Raw genomic sequence first — 16,012 nt, 5'->3', positions numbered from 1 at the left:
CTCTACCCCGCCCCTCAGCTGGAGCCCCGCCTCCGAACTCCTGCCGAGCTCTGCACGTCTGATGCCCAATGGCCAAGGAATACGGAGGCTCGGCCCACGAGCCTTTATGCGCATGCTCTTTCTGCTTGCACCGCCCTGGTGGTAGTGAAGGTAGGTCGTCGTCATGGCTGCTCCTGCAACCACGGCGCGCACTGAGGGAGTCACTGAAAATCAGGCGGTTCAGTCGGCGACAGGTCAGGAAGGGGTGCGGGTCGGGAGTCAGAAGGGGGAAAGAAGTCCTCACGGAGCGCCTGATACCCTGGGCTTCGCGGGAGGCCAAGGGCGGGAGCTCACTGCCTGTGTTCCTGGGTGTGTATCGCAGGAAGCTTGGTGGAGCTCACCCCGACCCCCGGCGGCTTGGCCCTGGTGAGCCCTTACCACACCCACCGGGCCGGGGACCCCTTAGACCTCGTGGCGCTCGCAGAGCAGGTGCAGAAGGTGAGACGGCGCGGCTGGGGAAGTAAATAACTATCTTCGTTCACGTTTTGTCCAGCGTCTTAGGGCTCGGCTCTCACAACCACTTAGTAGTGTGGGGTAACATTTGTCATTGTATCCGTTTTATAGACAAGGAAAGCTGACTGACGTTGAGTCAGTGGCCTGACTCGAACCTTGATTTTCTGAGACCAGAGGCTCCTTCAGCTGCAACTTGGGTATCATAATCTCCCTCCGTGGGAGGTTTGCACAGCACTTTCAATATTCATTATTTCATTTGGGCCATAGGGCAGCTCCTGAAGGTAGGCAGTACAGAAGTTATTCTTCCTAGTTGACACACGAAGAGACAAGTTCCAGGGAAGTTTCTAGATCACTGTATCCCAAATTTTTCCGGGATGCATGTTGTTTTATTAGTTGCAGACGAGTCGATTCTGATTCATAGCGATCCTACGTGTAGAGGGTACAACAGCTCCTTAGGATTTTCAAAGCTGTGACCTTCAGAAACAGATCGCCAGGCCTGTGGTCCACTCATTTTAAACTGCTTCCCCTAAGATCTTTATATGTGACCTGAGAGTTTATAGAACCTAACATTTTCTAGGAGGGTAACAACTTTTAAGTCTTGTCCTGTGTCCTCATTCATTGGACACAGTATTCCTAAGGCCAGTGCTTAGACACTGATTACCAAAAGAAGTAAAATAAGAAGGAAATGTGAAATAACAGAAAAAGCACTGGGATTTTGGATGCATAAATTTTAATCACACTTTTGATATTAACATGCAGCGTGACTTTAGGCAATTTATTTCTTTATCTGTATAACGAAGGCTTTAAGAGAGCTCCAAGATCTAAAGCTCTGACATTATTCAGTGAAAAATCAAATTCCTTCTAGTCTTTACCAAGACTTCCAGTTGTAGAACCCCCTTTAACAGGCCACGAATATAGGACCCTGCTGCTTTAAAGCTTATAATATCCCCTCACCCTTGTATACACTATCAGATTTGGCCTTTGCTATGTTCAAAGGCCTTAGTTTTGCTCAAAATATTTAATAATTAAAATTAATGCCCTCAAATTCCCTCATATAGACATCTGTGTACTTTAGTTTGTTTTTTTTAATTAAGATACGAGAGCCCCTTTGATTCAAACCTTTCTCTTTTCTAAAGAGGTAGGAAGCAAAGTACAACTTTTATGAATTAGGAGAATATCATACGTCTGTTTAGTCAGATCACTCTTACTGGAGGGAGGCTGCCAGGGTCAAAATCTGGGGCAAAGAGAACATTTTTATGTGTCACTGAGTGATCATTATGTTCATTACAACGGCCTGAGCCAAAGAAATAAGGAACGCAGTGTTTGTCTTTCAGCCTGTAATCCAGTAAAATATAGAGAATGCATTATTGTGCTGCCATCATTTCTCCAACATAATCAGTCTTTGAAAAGTTGAAGACATAACACTCTAGAGACGAAACAAATTGAATCAAGTGTGTATACTCTCTGTATACTGAAACGTACCTTCTAGCAGGACTGACTTCTGACATGCCGTTTAGGTATCAGTGTGTGGTCAGAAGGGAACCCTGGGGGTCAGTGGTTAAGTGCTTGGCTGCTAACCAAAAGGTAGGCGATTTGAACCTACCAGCTGCTCTGCAGGAGAAAGATGTGGCAGTCTGCTTCTGTAAAGATTTCATACAGCCATGGAGACCCTCTACGGGCAGTTCTACTCTGTCCTATAGGGTTGCTATGAGTCAGAGTTGACTTGATGGCAGTGGATTTGGTTTGAGTTTTGGAGTGTTCAGAAAGCTTGGGAGGCCTAGTATACAGGCATGAGTTTTGGAATCAGACTGATAAACGTGTTCAGATCTTTCAACTTCCACTTACTAGCTTTGAAACCTTGGACCAGTTAACTCATTTCTCTAATTCCTAAAATGAGAAGATGGAGTTATCGTCTCCAATTGTATAAGGTTCTTATAAGACTTCAATGAGATCCCAAATGTAAAGGGCCTCAGAGTGGTTGGGGCCAGGGTTACCGCTTATAAACTTAGATATCCTTTCCTTCATTTCCTGTTTTTAATTAGGCTCATTTGTTTACAAGACCGGATTTACTCCCACCACCTTAAGGAAGATCTATCATAAGGCCACTGCTGACCTGAAACTGCATTAACTGTAGAAACTACCTACTCTCATTGGCCATATGGTGTCTCATTGTCCTTGGAACAAAATGTGAATTCTTTTTACCATGGGCAACAAGGCCTTGCATGATCTGGTCCCTGAACACTTCTTTTTTTAACCTCATTACATGCATTTCCCCTCACTAATTACTCTTTGGAGTCCCTGGATGGTACAAATCGTTAAGCACTCATCTACTAACCGAAAGGTTGAAGGTTCAAGTCTACCCAGAGGCACCTTGGAAGAAAGTCCTGGTAACCTACTTCGAAAAAACAGCCACTGAAAACTCTGATGCACATGAAGTTCCCATCAATCAGAATCAGCTCGCATCTGGTTTAGGAGCCCCTGGATGGCACAGATGATTAGGTGGTTGGCTATTAACCAAAAGGTTGGCAGTTCAAGTCCACCCACAGGAACCTTGGAAGAAAGTCCTGGCAGTCTACTTCTGAAAGATCACAGCCATTGAAACCCTATGGAGCACTGTTATATTTGAAACACAGGAGGTCACCCTGAATTGGAATTGACTCAGTGGCAACTGGTAATTACTTTTCACTTGCATTGGCCTCTGAAATGCCTGCAAATTTCTTACTCCAGCTTTCTCCATGGCTGGCCTTTTCCTATTCACCAAAAAAAATCAAACCCAAATCCATTGCCGTTGAGTCAGTTCTGACTCATACTGACCCTATATGACAGAGTAGTGTTTCCTAGGCTGTAATCTTCAAGGAAGCAGACTGCCACATCTTCTTCCCGCAGAATAGCTCATGGGTTCAAACCGCCAACCTTTTAGTTAGCAGCCAAACGCTTAACCACTGTGCCAGCAGGGCTCCTTCCTAGTACTCACACTCAAGGCAAATGTGACATCCTCAGTGAGGCAGACCTTCTTGTCTAAAGAAGGCTACCCCCCATTCAAATTGAATTTGAATGCCTTTCAGCTACACATGCATTCCGATTCCTGCAGTTCTCACTAAAACCAGAAAAACCAAACCCACTGCCATTGAGTTGATTCTGATCATAGTGACCCTGTAGGACAGAGCAGAACTGTCCCATAGGGTTTCCAAGGCTGTAAATCTTTACAAAAGCAGACTGCCACATCTTTCTCCCGCAGAGCTGCTGGTGGTTTCGAATCACCAACCTTTCAGTTTGCAGCCGAGCACTTTAACCACTGCACTACCAGGGCTCCTTCATTACTAAACCAGTTATATTATTTGTTATCTTTGGCCTGCTTCTACCACATATCTCTGTTTATTTTCTTCATAATAGTGCATCAGTAAACAGAGTATATAAAATATTAGCTTTAATTATCATCATTTTGAGCTGTGCTGTTTAATATGGTAGCTACATGTGACTATTTAGCACTTGGAATGTATGGCTAGTGTGACTGAGGAACTGAATTTTTAATTTTGTTGCATTTTAACTACTTTAAATTAAAAATCTGATAATTGATTCAATAATTCGAAACTTGAAGTATTTGGAAGAATTTGAGTATTGAGCTGATTTTTTCAACTATAAATTTTATGCAATCTACAAAGCTAAAACACTGAAAACAGGGAAACAGAGATGGCAATATTAAAAGATGACAACATTAAAACAAAAAAGAGAGACTAAATAGTGTAGTTGTAGAATTTTCATATGGAGAGGAACTCAAGGCGATATAAAGAAATAAAAGACGGGTTTAAACTTAGAAAAATAGGGGTAAATATTAAGAGAACCACGAAGGAAACTAACAATCCTACAAGTCAAAATAAAAAACAAGAAAAACATAAAAGACTCAGCAAATACAAAATCAACAACAATGAAAAAGATGAAAAGAAAATACATAAAGAAAAATGACTCAGCACAGAAAATTAAGTGGAACAAAAAAAGACATCAAAATGACAGCACTAAACTCATACCTATCAATAATTACGCTGAATGTAAATAGACTAAATGCACCAATAAAGAGACAATGGCAGAATGGATAGAAAATACGATCTGTCTATATGCTGCCTACAAGAGGCACACCTTAGACTTAAAGACACAAACTAAAACTCAAAGGATGGAAAAAAATAAGCAAACAACCCTCAAAAAAGAGCAGGAGTGGCAATGTTAATCTCTGACAAAATAGACTTTAAAGTAAAATCCACCACAAAAGATAAGGAAGGACACTATATAATGATTAAAGGATCAATACACCAGGAGGACATCACCGCAATAAGTATTTACGCACCCAACGACAGGGCTCCAAAATACATAAAACAAACTCTAACAGCATTGAAAAGAGAAATAGACAGTGTCACAAAATAGTAGACTTCAACATACCACTTTTGGTGAAGGACAGAACATCCAGAAAGCAGCTCAATAAAAACATGGAAGATCTAAATGCCACAATCAACAAACTCTTGATCTCATGGACATATACAGAACACTTCACCCAACAGCAGCCAAGTATACTTTCTTTTCCAACGCACATGGAACATTCTCCAGAATAGACCACATATTAGGCCATAAAGCAAGCCTTAGCAAAGTCCAAAACAAAATACTACAAAGCATTTTTTCTGACCATAAAGTCATAAAAGTGGAAATTAGCAACACAAAAAGCAAGGAAAAAAAATCAAACACATGGAAACTGAATAACACCTTGCTCAAAAACTACTGGGTTATAGAAGAAGTTAAGGATGGAATAAAGAAATTCATAGAATCAAATGAGAATGAAAACACATCCTACCAGAACCTTTGGGACACAACAAAAGCAGTGCTTAGAGGTCAGTTTATAGCAATAAATGCACACATCCAAACATAAGGAATGGCCAAAATTAAAACATTAACCCTACAACTGGACCAAGTAGAAAGAGAGTAGCAAAAAAAAGCCCTTGGTTGTCAGAAGAAAGGAAATAATTAGAGCAGAATTAAATGAAATAGAAAATAGAAATTTTATGCAATCTAAATATAGATCAGGTATTTCCAATGAAAATTTAGTGTCCAAATTGAGATGTAATATAAAATTACAGATTTCAGAGATGTAATATGTAAAATATCTCAATAATCTTTTATGTTGATTACATATTGAAATAATATTTTTTATATATTGAGGTGAGTAAGATACATTATTGCAATTAATTTTGCCTATTTACTTTTAACAAGGCTACTAGTAAATTTAAAATTACATATGTGGCTTGCATGGTATTTCTGTTGGACAGCTGCACTAGACTCATGAAGCCAGGAACTTCTCTCTCATGTTCACCAGTGCACCCAGTGCCTAGCATGATGTCTGACCCCCAGTAGTTGCTTAATACATATTTGAAACACGTAAATGATTGACTCAGTTTACTTATATAGTTTCTGTTCACTCATAACATTGGCTTATACCTGACTATGCTGGCCTCTCTGACCCTGCCCACCTTTCACCTTGTTGCCTCAACTAACCAGCAGATTCTGTTAATAGTTCCTAGTTCAGGTTCAAATGTAACCTCTCTATTTCTTTAACTTAATCGTGTACCACTGGAAGTTAATCAGCTTTTCTTGAAAGTAAGCTGGAAGTTTTGACAGATTTCAGATGCCTGAGTGATAATCCTTCCCAGTACATGACTTGGTTGCACCAGTCTCTCCTAGCTTTGAAAATTCCTTTATCTGTTTTTAAGCAATTTCGGTTGCCTTCAATTGCATTTTCTAGTAAATGATAGGCAGTTTTCTGTGAACATTATAACTTTGTTTCAGGTTTGTAGCATAGTACATTTTTATAAATACATTTTTTTATTGTACCTTAAGTGAAAGTTTACAATTCAAGTTAGTCTGTCATACAAAAATTTATACATACACTGTTTTGTGACCCTAATTATTCTCCCTATACTGTGACAGCATACTCCTCCTTTCCACCCCAGATTTTCCGTGTCCATTCAACCAGCTCCTGACCCTCTCTGCCTTCTCATCTCACCTCTGGACAGGAGCTGCCCATTTAGTCTCATGTATCTACTTGAGCTAAGAAGCACACTCTTCACGAGTATCATTTTATGTCCCATAGTTATAAATACGTTTTAAAGAAAATAACTAAGGATACAGATATAAGTTAAAATTTAACTAGATGTCATGTAAATAATTCAGCTGAGATAAAGGTCAGATTAACAAATACTTTATATAGCTAGGTTCCTACATGAGCAGGTGATAAGAACCATATTGCAGTGTGTCTTTTGATTTTCATTAAGACTCATCCCTGATTTCATAAATGTTTAAACATGAGAAAATAGATGGAGACCTGAAGAATGAGTAGGTTTAGTCAGGCAAAGAGCAAGGAGAAGAACGTATTAGAGCAGAGAACATATTCAAGTATTTGGTAGTAAGAGAGAGCAGGGGATGTTGGGGACTGAAGTTCACTGTGACTAGAGTAGAGTATGAAGAGGGTGGAAAGCTATGGGAAATAGGAGGGAGCACTTCATTCTGTGGTATGGGGTAATGTCAGGATAGGCTTTTCATAAGCAGTGCTATTTGAGTTGGGCTTTGGGATGAGTGGGAGTGATGAGGATGGAAAAGATATTACAGGCATAAGTAAAAATGTTGACATAATACTTCACATTGGGATCTAAATAAGAACATCATAGAAGTCATCCTTTTTCAGCCCACAGTGAGGTCTTCTTTCTCCTGTAGGCTGATGAATTCATCCGAGCAAATGCCACCAATAAGCTGACAGTCATAGCTGAGCAAATCCAACATTTGCAAGAACAAGCCAGGAAGGTAAGTAAGGACTTTAGGAAGGCTTTCATATGCATTTAGTTCACAGGCTGAACTTGTTTATAATCATTGTAACTTGTTTTCAGTACCTCCTAGAAATGTATAGATGTGAGTAAATAGAAGTATTAAATCTGGGATGTTAGGTATAAGTTTTTTCACTGGAACAAAGTTCAGAGATAAATCATTTAAAGAAAAAAAATTCTATAGTTATAATAGAAATGTACTCATTACAGAAAAATAGGAAAAAAATTTAAAAACTACCCAAAGCCAATAATGGTCAACATTTTGAAGTATATTCTTCAAAAGGCATTTTTACAGCATAGTAGTATAGTCTAATTTTTGTTTCTTCAGAATCATCTGGATTCCACTAGTGATTCATTGCCATGGGGGAGTAAGAGCCTAAGTATTGAACAATTTCCAGATTTTAATTGGGATAATCGCTGATTATGAGTGCCTGTTACTTTAAGTACCTAATTTACTACTACATCTCTATGATTCTTAGATATTGGAAGATGCTCGCAGAGATGCAGACTTGCACCATGTAGCTTGTAATATCGTGAAAAAACCTGGCAACATTTACTACCTTTATAAACGAGAGAGTGGTCAGCAGTATTTTTCCATCATTTCTCCAAAGGTAGGAACATTTGTTCTTTGCTCAAAAACCTACTCTGGCTTTTGAGAAGCCCTTGGCATGTGTGTGTGAAAATGTAGGCATGGGAGTTGGTAAATGATTTTCTAGAAAATTGGAGATGGTGTAAGCCCAGATATGACCCTAAAGCATGTTTTTTGAAAAAGAAAAAACCAAACCTGTTGCCGTTGGGTAGAGTCTTGACTTCATGGTGACCCCATGTGTGACAGAGTAGAACTGTGCTCCATAGGCTTTTCTTGGCTATAATCTTTATGGAAGCAGTTCACCAGGACTTTCTTCTGCAGAACAGCTGAATGAGTTTCAGCCACTAACCTTTAGGTTAGCAGCTGATGTGCTTAAATTATTTCACAGTCATTATTTCTGTTAAGCTACATATCTGTTGTGTAATCTGACAGCTTTCCAAGGATGGTCCTAACTGGTCTGAAATGAAAAGCCAAAAAAGAAATGTATGGCATAAGTAAGACATGGGCTCAGTTTGTTTACGCACCACCCTGATGAGAACTAACTTTTTTGCCTTCTCTAGGAATGGGGGACAAGCTGTCCACATGACTTCCTTGGGGCTTACAAGCTACAGCATGACTTGTCCTGGACTCCATGTGAGGACATTGAGAAGCAAGATGCTAAAATCAGCATAGTGGACAAGTTGCTACACCAACCAGTGGCCCTGCCTACATGCACTGAACCCAACTTCCAGGGACTAACTCACTGAGAATGGACTCTGACTAATGGCTTTCAGGGCACAGAACTAACTTTGGCCTCCTTGGTGCCCCCATTCTCTGCCTTGATGGGAGGTGTCAGAGAGTTGAGGGGATGTAAGTGAATCATGAACTTCTTGGAAGGGGACCCTGTGTGCATGAAAGTGCTGTCATTATTTTACTTGGGATGGTAATGAGTTACATTGCTCTGCTTTGGGATCCTCTCAGGGCTGCAGATACTCAACCAGTCAATTTCCGTGTTTTGGCCACTGTGCTTTCCCTTTCCGTCAGCGCCATCTGTTCTTCCCACAAGTCAAAACATTAGCGAAAGAAAAGTTTCTTCTTCCAACAAAAAGGTTGATGAGTCATTTTCCAGACAGGACTATTTTCAGTCTTTTTGTAGCTAGAGGTATTTAAGAATTGGGGTTGAGGTTATTTGACAGTTGCCTATAAAGTGATGTGACTCCAGCTTCAGATTCCTCTGGGAACAAGAAGATTGGGTCATGGAGGATGCAAGTCAGCTTTGCTGGACCAGAGAGTGTGATTCTGGTATGCCTGCACTGTTGGTGAGGTTGGCTTGCTCCTGCTCAGCTAGAATGACTGGAGAATCTGAGGCTGGGGTTTGGGGTGGGAGTCAACCTCTAAACTCTGAATTTTAGAGTTGGGAGAGATGTTAGAGACTGCCACTGACCATTGTATGACTCGACTCTATAGCCTTCCCAAGGGGGAGATCCAGAGCTCAGCTATCTGCAGTAAAAGAAGCCCATTTAAATGGCAACTGTAAAGTATCATGCAAGAAGAATATAGGGCAGTGGGAGTAAGAAACAAGAAAAGCATCTGACCTGTTGATTATGAGTTGACCTTGATTAAAACTCATTTTGACCCTAATTGTTCAGGATCTTAACAGGCTTTTTGGCTGAATTACCCTGGCTGTGATTTTTCAGGTTCCTTGGGGGACTCCACCTCATATCCTGTTTGTTCAGCAGGAATTAACAAAATTTATAGCATCCCAACATGACTGTACTTCCTTCAGTGCTGAAATGTTACCAGGTGGAAACACCAGGTTCTTGTGATTTAGGAAATTAATATTAGAATCATTTATTCCTTCTCCTTGAGCATACAGAATGTGACCCAGCTGGAGCTGGGCTCACAAGGACTCACAAGGACACATCAGCTGGGCCCTGAGGTATAAAGACAGTAGCTAAGATAATCTTGGAAAATATCTTCCAGGGAAACTTTCACATAAAGCCAATCAAACAGAACACAAAAGACTTTCCACTCTTATCTTTTTCTGTTAGCATTTAGTGTATAGAAATTTGTTGGACCAATGATGACCCTCCTGACTCTTGTTACTGAAACCTGTACCAATGATTGTTAAGAAAGACAATTCAAAATGTAGGATCACGGTTTCTAGCCAATCTGAAAAAGCTAAGCTTTCAATGGTTTTGCCCATTTGTAATGTTAATATATACTGATGGCTCTGTAACTGTTCTTTGAACTCGGGCAGACATGGCTGTGGCAGTATGCTTGTCCATTTTCCCATTCTTGCCTATTCTATAATGGTCTTTGGACTTGGGCAGACGTGGCTGTGGCAGCGTGCTTGTCCGTTTTCCCATTCTTGCCTATTCTGTAATATTCTTTGGACTTGGGCAGACGTGGCTGTGGCAGCGTGCTTGTCCGTTTTCCCATTCTTGCCTATTCTGTAATATTCTTTGGACTTGGGCAGACGTGGCTGTGGCAGCGTGCTTGTCCGTTTTCCCATTCTTGCCTATTCTGTAATATTCTTTGGACTTGGGCAGACATGGCTGTGGCAGCGTGCTTGTCCGTTTTCCCACTTTTGTCTGTTCTGTGATATTTCCTTGGACTTCGGCAGACGTGGCTTTCGCAGCATGGTTGTCTGTTTCCCACTTCTGCCCTTTTGAATATATGCCGAATAAAACTTTCTTTTGCTTATGCTGAATAAAACTTACTTTTGCTTCACTAAACTTTATGATTTTTTCCCCTGCAACACTTGGCATGACTCATATTGGCCAATAAACAAGAGTCCGATGTGGGACTCTTGTTTGTACAAGGAAATGGAATCAGTTGGTGCTTACTGCTGCCAAGACTGCTCGCCAAGGGCGGGTGGGCAGGTTACTTTTAAAAGGGTTTACAGGTAGGGAGTTAATACAAGTTACGTCAGCAACATTCTTAATCATACTACGCAGGGGTAATGGGGTTTACATATAACCTCCAAGCAAAAGTAGGATTCAAATGCAAAGCTGAGGGCGGTGTGGGGTAGCCCAGCAAAGGAACCAATTTTGCAATACAACACTGTAGAGGAAGAAGCCAGGTAAAGAATACAGCACTGGGGGGTTCTGTCTCAAAATGGTCTATCACAATATATTCTAAAGGGAGTAAGGTGTGTATTTGAAACAAGTTTCCCCATTTCCTTTCTGAGGGTTGATGCCCTTTGTGCTGCTCTGCCTCTTACTATCTTGACCCCCATTCTACTGTTCATGGCCTTTGCTTGTAAGTTGCCCTCCCTGTGGACTGTAAGTGGTCTCCTAAGACCTAGCACAGGATGGGGCTACAACCTGACAGAGTAAAAAAAAGGATGTCAACACAGGTGACAGTTTACATGGGCATACTCTGTGGAATCAGCTGCAAAAGCCTCTCGCTGAGATGCCACAGAGCTGGTGTGTGTGTTGGGTGGGGGGAGGAGGACAGTGGTACAGCAGTTGATTCTGACTAGAAAATTTCCTGGGTTTCCAGAAGGTTCTTATCTGCGTGTTGATGGCACGTTTTGAGTAGGTGCTTGTATTCGTTACCTATTGCTCAAAACAACACACATATTACTTCAGAGTTTCTATGGGTCAAGAGTCCAGGCACGGCTTTTCTGGGTCCTCTGCTTCAGGGTTTCTCACAAGGCTGCAATCAAGTCATTAGCCGAGGCTGAGGTCTCATGAAGTACTCGACTGGGGAAGGATCTACTTCCAATAACTTACATTGTTGTTGGTAGAATTTCATTTCCTTAATGGTTGCTGGACTGAGGGACTCAGTTTACTAGCTGACTGTTAGGCAGAGGCTGCCCTTAGTTCCTTGCCATGTGGGCCTCCCCAACATGGCAGCTTCCTTCATCAAAGTCAGCAAGGGAGAGGTCTGCTAACAAGTCACAGTCACGGTAGTGGCATCCCTTCAGATTTGCCACATTCTATTAGAAATAAGTCAATAGGCCAGCCCTCACTTAAGGGAGGATATTACACAGGGGCATGAATAACAGGAGGCAGGGATCATTGAATCATTGAACAGTTCTTAGTATCTGTCTGCCACAGTGCTCAATTGAGAAGGCCCTCGTTAAAAGAGGCAGTACAGGCAGTTCCTGGGTTATGAACGAGATCCGTTCCTAGGTGTGTCTGAGAATTTGTAGGTAAGTCAGAACAGGTGCATATGGTTTCTTATTTAGCCTTACTTCAGTGCGAGAAAAGACTGAAGCCTTTTCAGACCTTTAAAAGCTGCACGTGCGGTAAGTGAAGGTGACTGTAATGAAGAATTTGTTGCAAGTAGGGTTTGGTTCAGTCATTTCAAAGTGAGGTACATAACGTTAAAGGGCAAGTACTAGTTGTCTGAGTTGTCCCTAAGTCAGATGTTGGTAACCTGGGGACTGCCTATATTACAAAGTGGTTAGGCATTTGGTGTTGAAGTCACAGACTTGGACTTGACTCAATCCTAATAAAATAACCTCCCACCTGGTGTCCCTGCATCCTCCTCTTTCCCCTCTCCAGTCCATTCTGCAGATAGGCTTTGGCTTGATCTTTTGAAAATCCAAATCCCCCTCACTCTTGATAGTTCCTAACCACTGGAACTGGAAAGTATATTGATTAAAGGGAGAAAACTTCCTTCTGTTTGATAGGGTGTTCTCCCTGCATTGACCACCAGGTAGTGCCATTGCTCTTTCCTCTTAAAGCAGATTATTGAGTTTAGTGGCAGTGTGAGGTGATTTGGGAGGTAACATCTCTGGGGGACAGGGATCCAGAGATTATGTACAGTAACCACTTTTCATTCACCCAAACACCCATCCATCCATCCATCCAATAATTTAAGCGTCTTCTAGGCTTCAGGTTCTGGAGGTAACAGGTGAATTAAGGCAGGCTTCTGTTTCTAAGGAACTCACAGTCTAGTGGGGGAGACAACAAGTCAACAATTGCAATATGGTGTAAGAAGGGCTACGACAGAGGTGTGCATGGAGTATATGGAAGCACCAGGAAGGGGTACCTAATTCAGCTTGGAGAATTTGGCAAGACTTCTTGGAAGAAATGACAACTTGGATATTGACAAGCAAATAGGAGTTAGAGCTTTGTTTGGAAGCTCCAACTGTCCAATATAGAAAGGTGGTCTTTTTGGGGGATGGGATAGGGTTCATTTTTGGATGGAGTTTATTTGTGAATGAAGAGAAGGACGTCCATTTAACAAGCCATTATCAATCAACTGGCAGGGTGGCGTGAGACAAGTCCCAGCTAGAAAACACTTCTAAAAGCTAGGAGATAGGTAGATAAAGAATGGGAGGAAAAGCATTCCAGGCAGGAAATAACATGTAAGGGACATTGAGAAGAAGCAACTGCAGCCAATTCTAGAGTGAAGACTGTGTGCCAGAGGCTATGGGAGAAGAGCTAATTAAAAGATCTGGGGTGGCTTGTTGACAATATTGTTCTGGCAGCAGAGGGAGGATAGAGGAAAGCCCGTTAGGAGGCTGCATCCCTAGTCCAGACAGGAGATGATGGAGGAGATGACAAAGGTGGCGGCGGTGGAATGAGAGTGCCTCATTTCGTCGATTGTAAGATGTATGTTCCCTTCCTCCCCTCATTTTAACATCACTGAAACCTGGGTGTTTCTAAGAGTCACTGGCATGTCATAGTTTAATTGGCAGCATTTTTTAGAGACACATAAAATAATGGTGTGCCCTACAATTAACGGCATCTTAGATTTGATGAAATATGGCATTGTGAAGGTACAATAGATTGCTGTTTTATCTGGTTAACTAATAGCATGTGGGGGATTCGTGAGAGAAAATCTTCGACAATGCTTGAGTTTCTGGCTTGAATGACTGTGGATTGTGGGAATCCACTCAACAGAATGTGGAAGAAGACATGCATGGTATTTTCCAGAATAGTAATCTATAGTTGCTTCAATAATCCACCTTACTGGCCCTGCTCAGGCTCATGGGGTGTAGGTAACAGCTGACTGTAACTGCCTTTCACCACCCTAAGGGTCTAGAAGGAGGAAAAGAAAGCTTACTTGTGTCCTCAAATTACTACCAGTCAGTCCACAAATACTGAGAGTACTAGTTGTGAAGATACAAAGATGATACTGTTTATTGAGCTTTCATTCTGCCATTTAATCTTCACACAACCCACTATCTATGAGGTGTACATGGTTTTCCTTTTTTGGGGAGTGGGAACTTATGCTCAGAGAGATTAAGCAATTGGCCCGTGTGATTATACAGATAGAAAGTGATAGAGGTAGGATTCAAACACAGGCCTGTTTGATGATAACCATAACTACTTCAGCTGATTAAGACAGTCCTAGAGGATCTTAGTCTAGAGGAGACAGCTGTAAAGGAATTAAAGTATAAAGTAGACTGATAGAGTAAGATGTGTATATGACATACTATAGGAGTGTCCATTTGAGAGTTTACTGAGGCCATCTCGGCTAAGCGTGTAGAGATTTAGCGAACACCTTACTGTGCTAAGTGTTTATTTTCTCATCAAGTTCTCACAAAATTAGGATGCAAGTCAAGGCCAGAGAAGTAACTTATCCAAGGTCACTTACCTAAGCAGCTGAGTCCACATCTCTCTGGCACTAAAGCCCATGTGCAAAACCCTGTGAACAGATAATGGTTCATTCCTTCCCTTAAGGAGCGAGAGCTTGGAGGAAGGAGCTACTGAGTGCCTGGAGAAATTAGACTTCTGTAGTCTTAAGCAGCATTAGATTCAATGGACTATTCCCTACTTGAAAGCTTTTTCTTCGTTTTTATTCTAGAATATTGCCGTCTTCTGTTTTCCTGCTACTTCATTGGTTGCATCTTTTCTGTCTCCTGACCCTCCTCTTCCTGACACCTACATTGTGGACTCCTCTGGAGCAGAGTCTTTGGCCCTCTCTTCTTCCTCCATCCTCTCTGCTAGGTGATCTAATCCATTCCTGTGGCTTTAAATATCACCCGTATGCTGCTGACTCTCACATGCATGTCTCCAGCCCTGATCGCTCCCTGAGTTTCACACACACTTGTTTATCCAACAGTCTTACTTGACATCTCCACTTGACTCACAGTCTTTACAAACTTGATGTGTCCAAAAGTAAACACCTGACTTCTCCCCCAAAACCTGTTTCAACACCAGTCCTGCTTTTTCATCAACACCTATTTCACCCTGTTGCTGAGGCCAAAACCCTAAATCATCCTTGATTCCATTTGTTCTCCCCATACTAATCAGTAAGCCTTCTTGGCTCTGCCTTCAAAATACATCCCAAATCTGACTACTTCTCACTCCCTCCACACCCCTACCACCTTGGTCCAGCCACCAACATCTCTAGCCTGGACTAATGCAGTAGCCTCCCAACTTGCCTCCATGCTTCCACTCTGACCTTCCTTCAGTCTATCTCCACAAAGACTGTCAGAATCCTCTTTTTAAAATATAAATTGGATCACAACACTTCTACTTAAAAACATTCCAAGGATTTCTCATGACACTAAGAATAAAACCCAAACTTCTCGCCAAGGCTCTATGTGCTCTGCCCTCACTGTGCTCCTGCTACCCTGGCCTTGCTGTTCTTCTGTACACCAAGCTCCTTCCTGCTTCGGGACCTTCACATTTGCTGTTCCATCGGCCTGGAACATCACCCGCACGGCCTTCGCATGGTTTGCACCTTATAATTTAGGTCTCTGCTCAAATATCACTTCCCCTATTGGAAATACAACTCCTCTCATGTCAAAATAACTTCTGATCCTGTTTGTTTTCATAGTGCTTACCATGACCAAATGTTATTTGTTGCCTCTCCCTGACACTTGAGTGTAAGCTCTGTGAGGACAGGAACTCTGTCTGTCTTGTTTACTGCTGTATCCCTAACACCGAAAATAGTGCCTGCTATATAACTAACATCCAAATTATGGATGGACAGATGGACGGACGGACATCTGTAGCTCTGCGTTGACTCATATCATGCAAAGGATCTAGGGCAATGCAGCTAATAGAAATTTAGTATGAGCCACATATATAATTTTAAACATTCTAGTAGCCACATTTAAAAAGTAAAAAGGAGCAGGTGAAATTATTTTAGTAATGCATTTTATCTAACCCAGAATACCCAA

The 16,012-nt window shown here is 41.6% G+C and overlaps 1 protein-coding gene across 1 annotated transcript; it reads left to right on the top strand.

The window, feature by feature from the left end:
• The first annotated feature begins 76 nt into the window (after positions 1–76).
• On the top strand, positions 77–9,867 carry CUNH1orf50 (chromosome unknown C1orf50 homolog). The gene is made up of 5 exons (XM_004372073.2): positions 77–233; positions 362–477; positions 7,243–7,329; positions 7,829–7,960; positions 8,499–9,867. The coding sequence occupies exons 1-5, from the start codon at positions 164–166 to the stop codon at positions 8,682–8,684; spliced, it is 591 nt and encodes a 196-aa protein (XP_004372130.1). The 5' UTR covers positions 77–163; the 3' UTR covers positions 8,685–9,867.
• Positions 9,868–16,012: the final 6,145 nt, after the last annotated feature.

The sequence above is a fragment of the Trichechus manatus genome, unplaced genomic scaffold, assembly GCF_000243295.1.
Source record: "Trichechus manatus latirostris isolate Lorelei unplaced genomic scaffold, TriManLat1.0 scaffold00015, whole genome shotgun sequence".
NCBI lineage: Eukaryota > Metazoa > Chordata > Mammalia > Sirenia > Trichechidae > Trichechus > Trichechus manatus.
This window is presented reverse-complemented; position numbering and strand designations above follow the sequence as displayed.

Excerpts from the sequence above, each read along its gene's own strand:
- CUNH1orf50 (XM_004372073.2), top strand. The coding sequence starts at position 164 with ATGGCTGCTCCTGCAACCACGGCGCGCACTGAGGGAGTCACTGAAAAT. Across the intron at positions 234-361 it reads GGCGGTTCAGTCGGCGACAG|GAAGCTTGGTGGAGCTCACC; the intron begins GTCAGGAAGGGG and ends TGTGTATCGCAG. Across the intron at positions 7,961-8,498 it reads TTTCCATCATTTCTCCAAAG|GAATGGGGGACAAGCTGTCC; the intron begins GTAGGAACATTT and ends TGCCTTCTCTAG.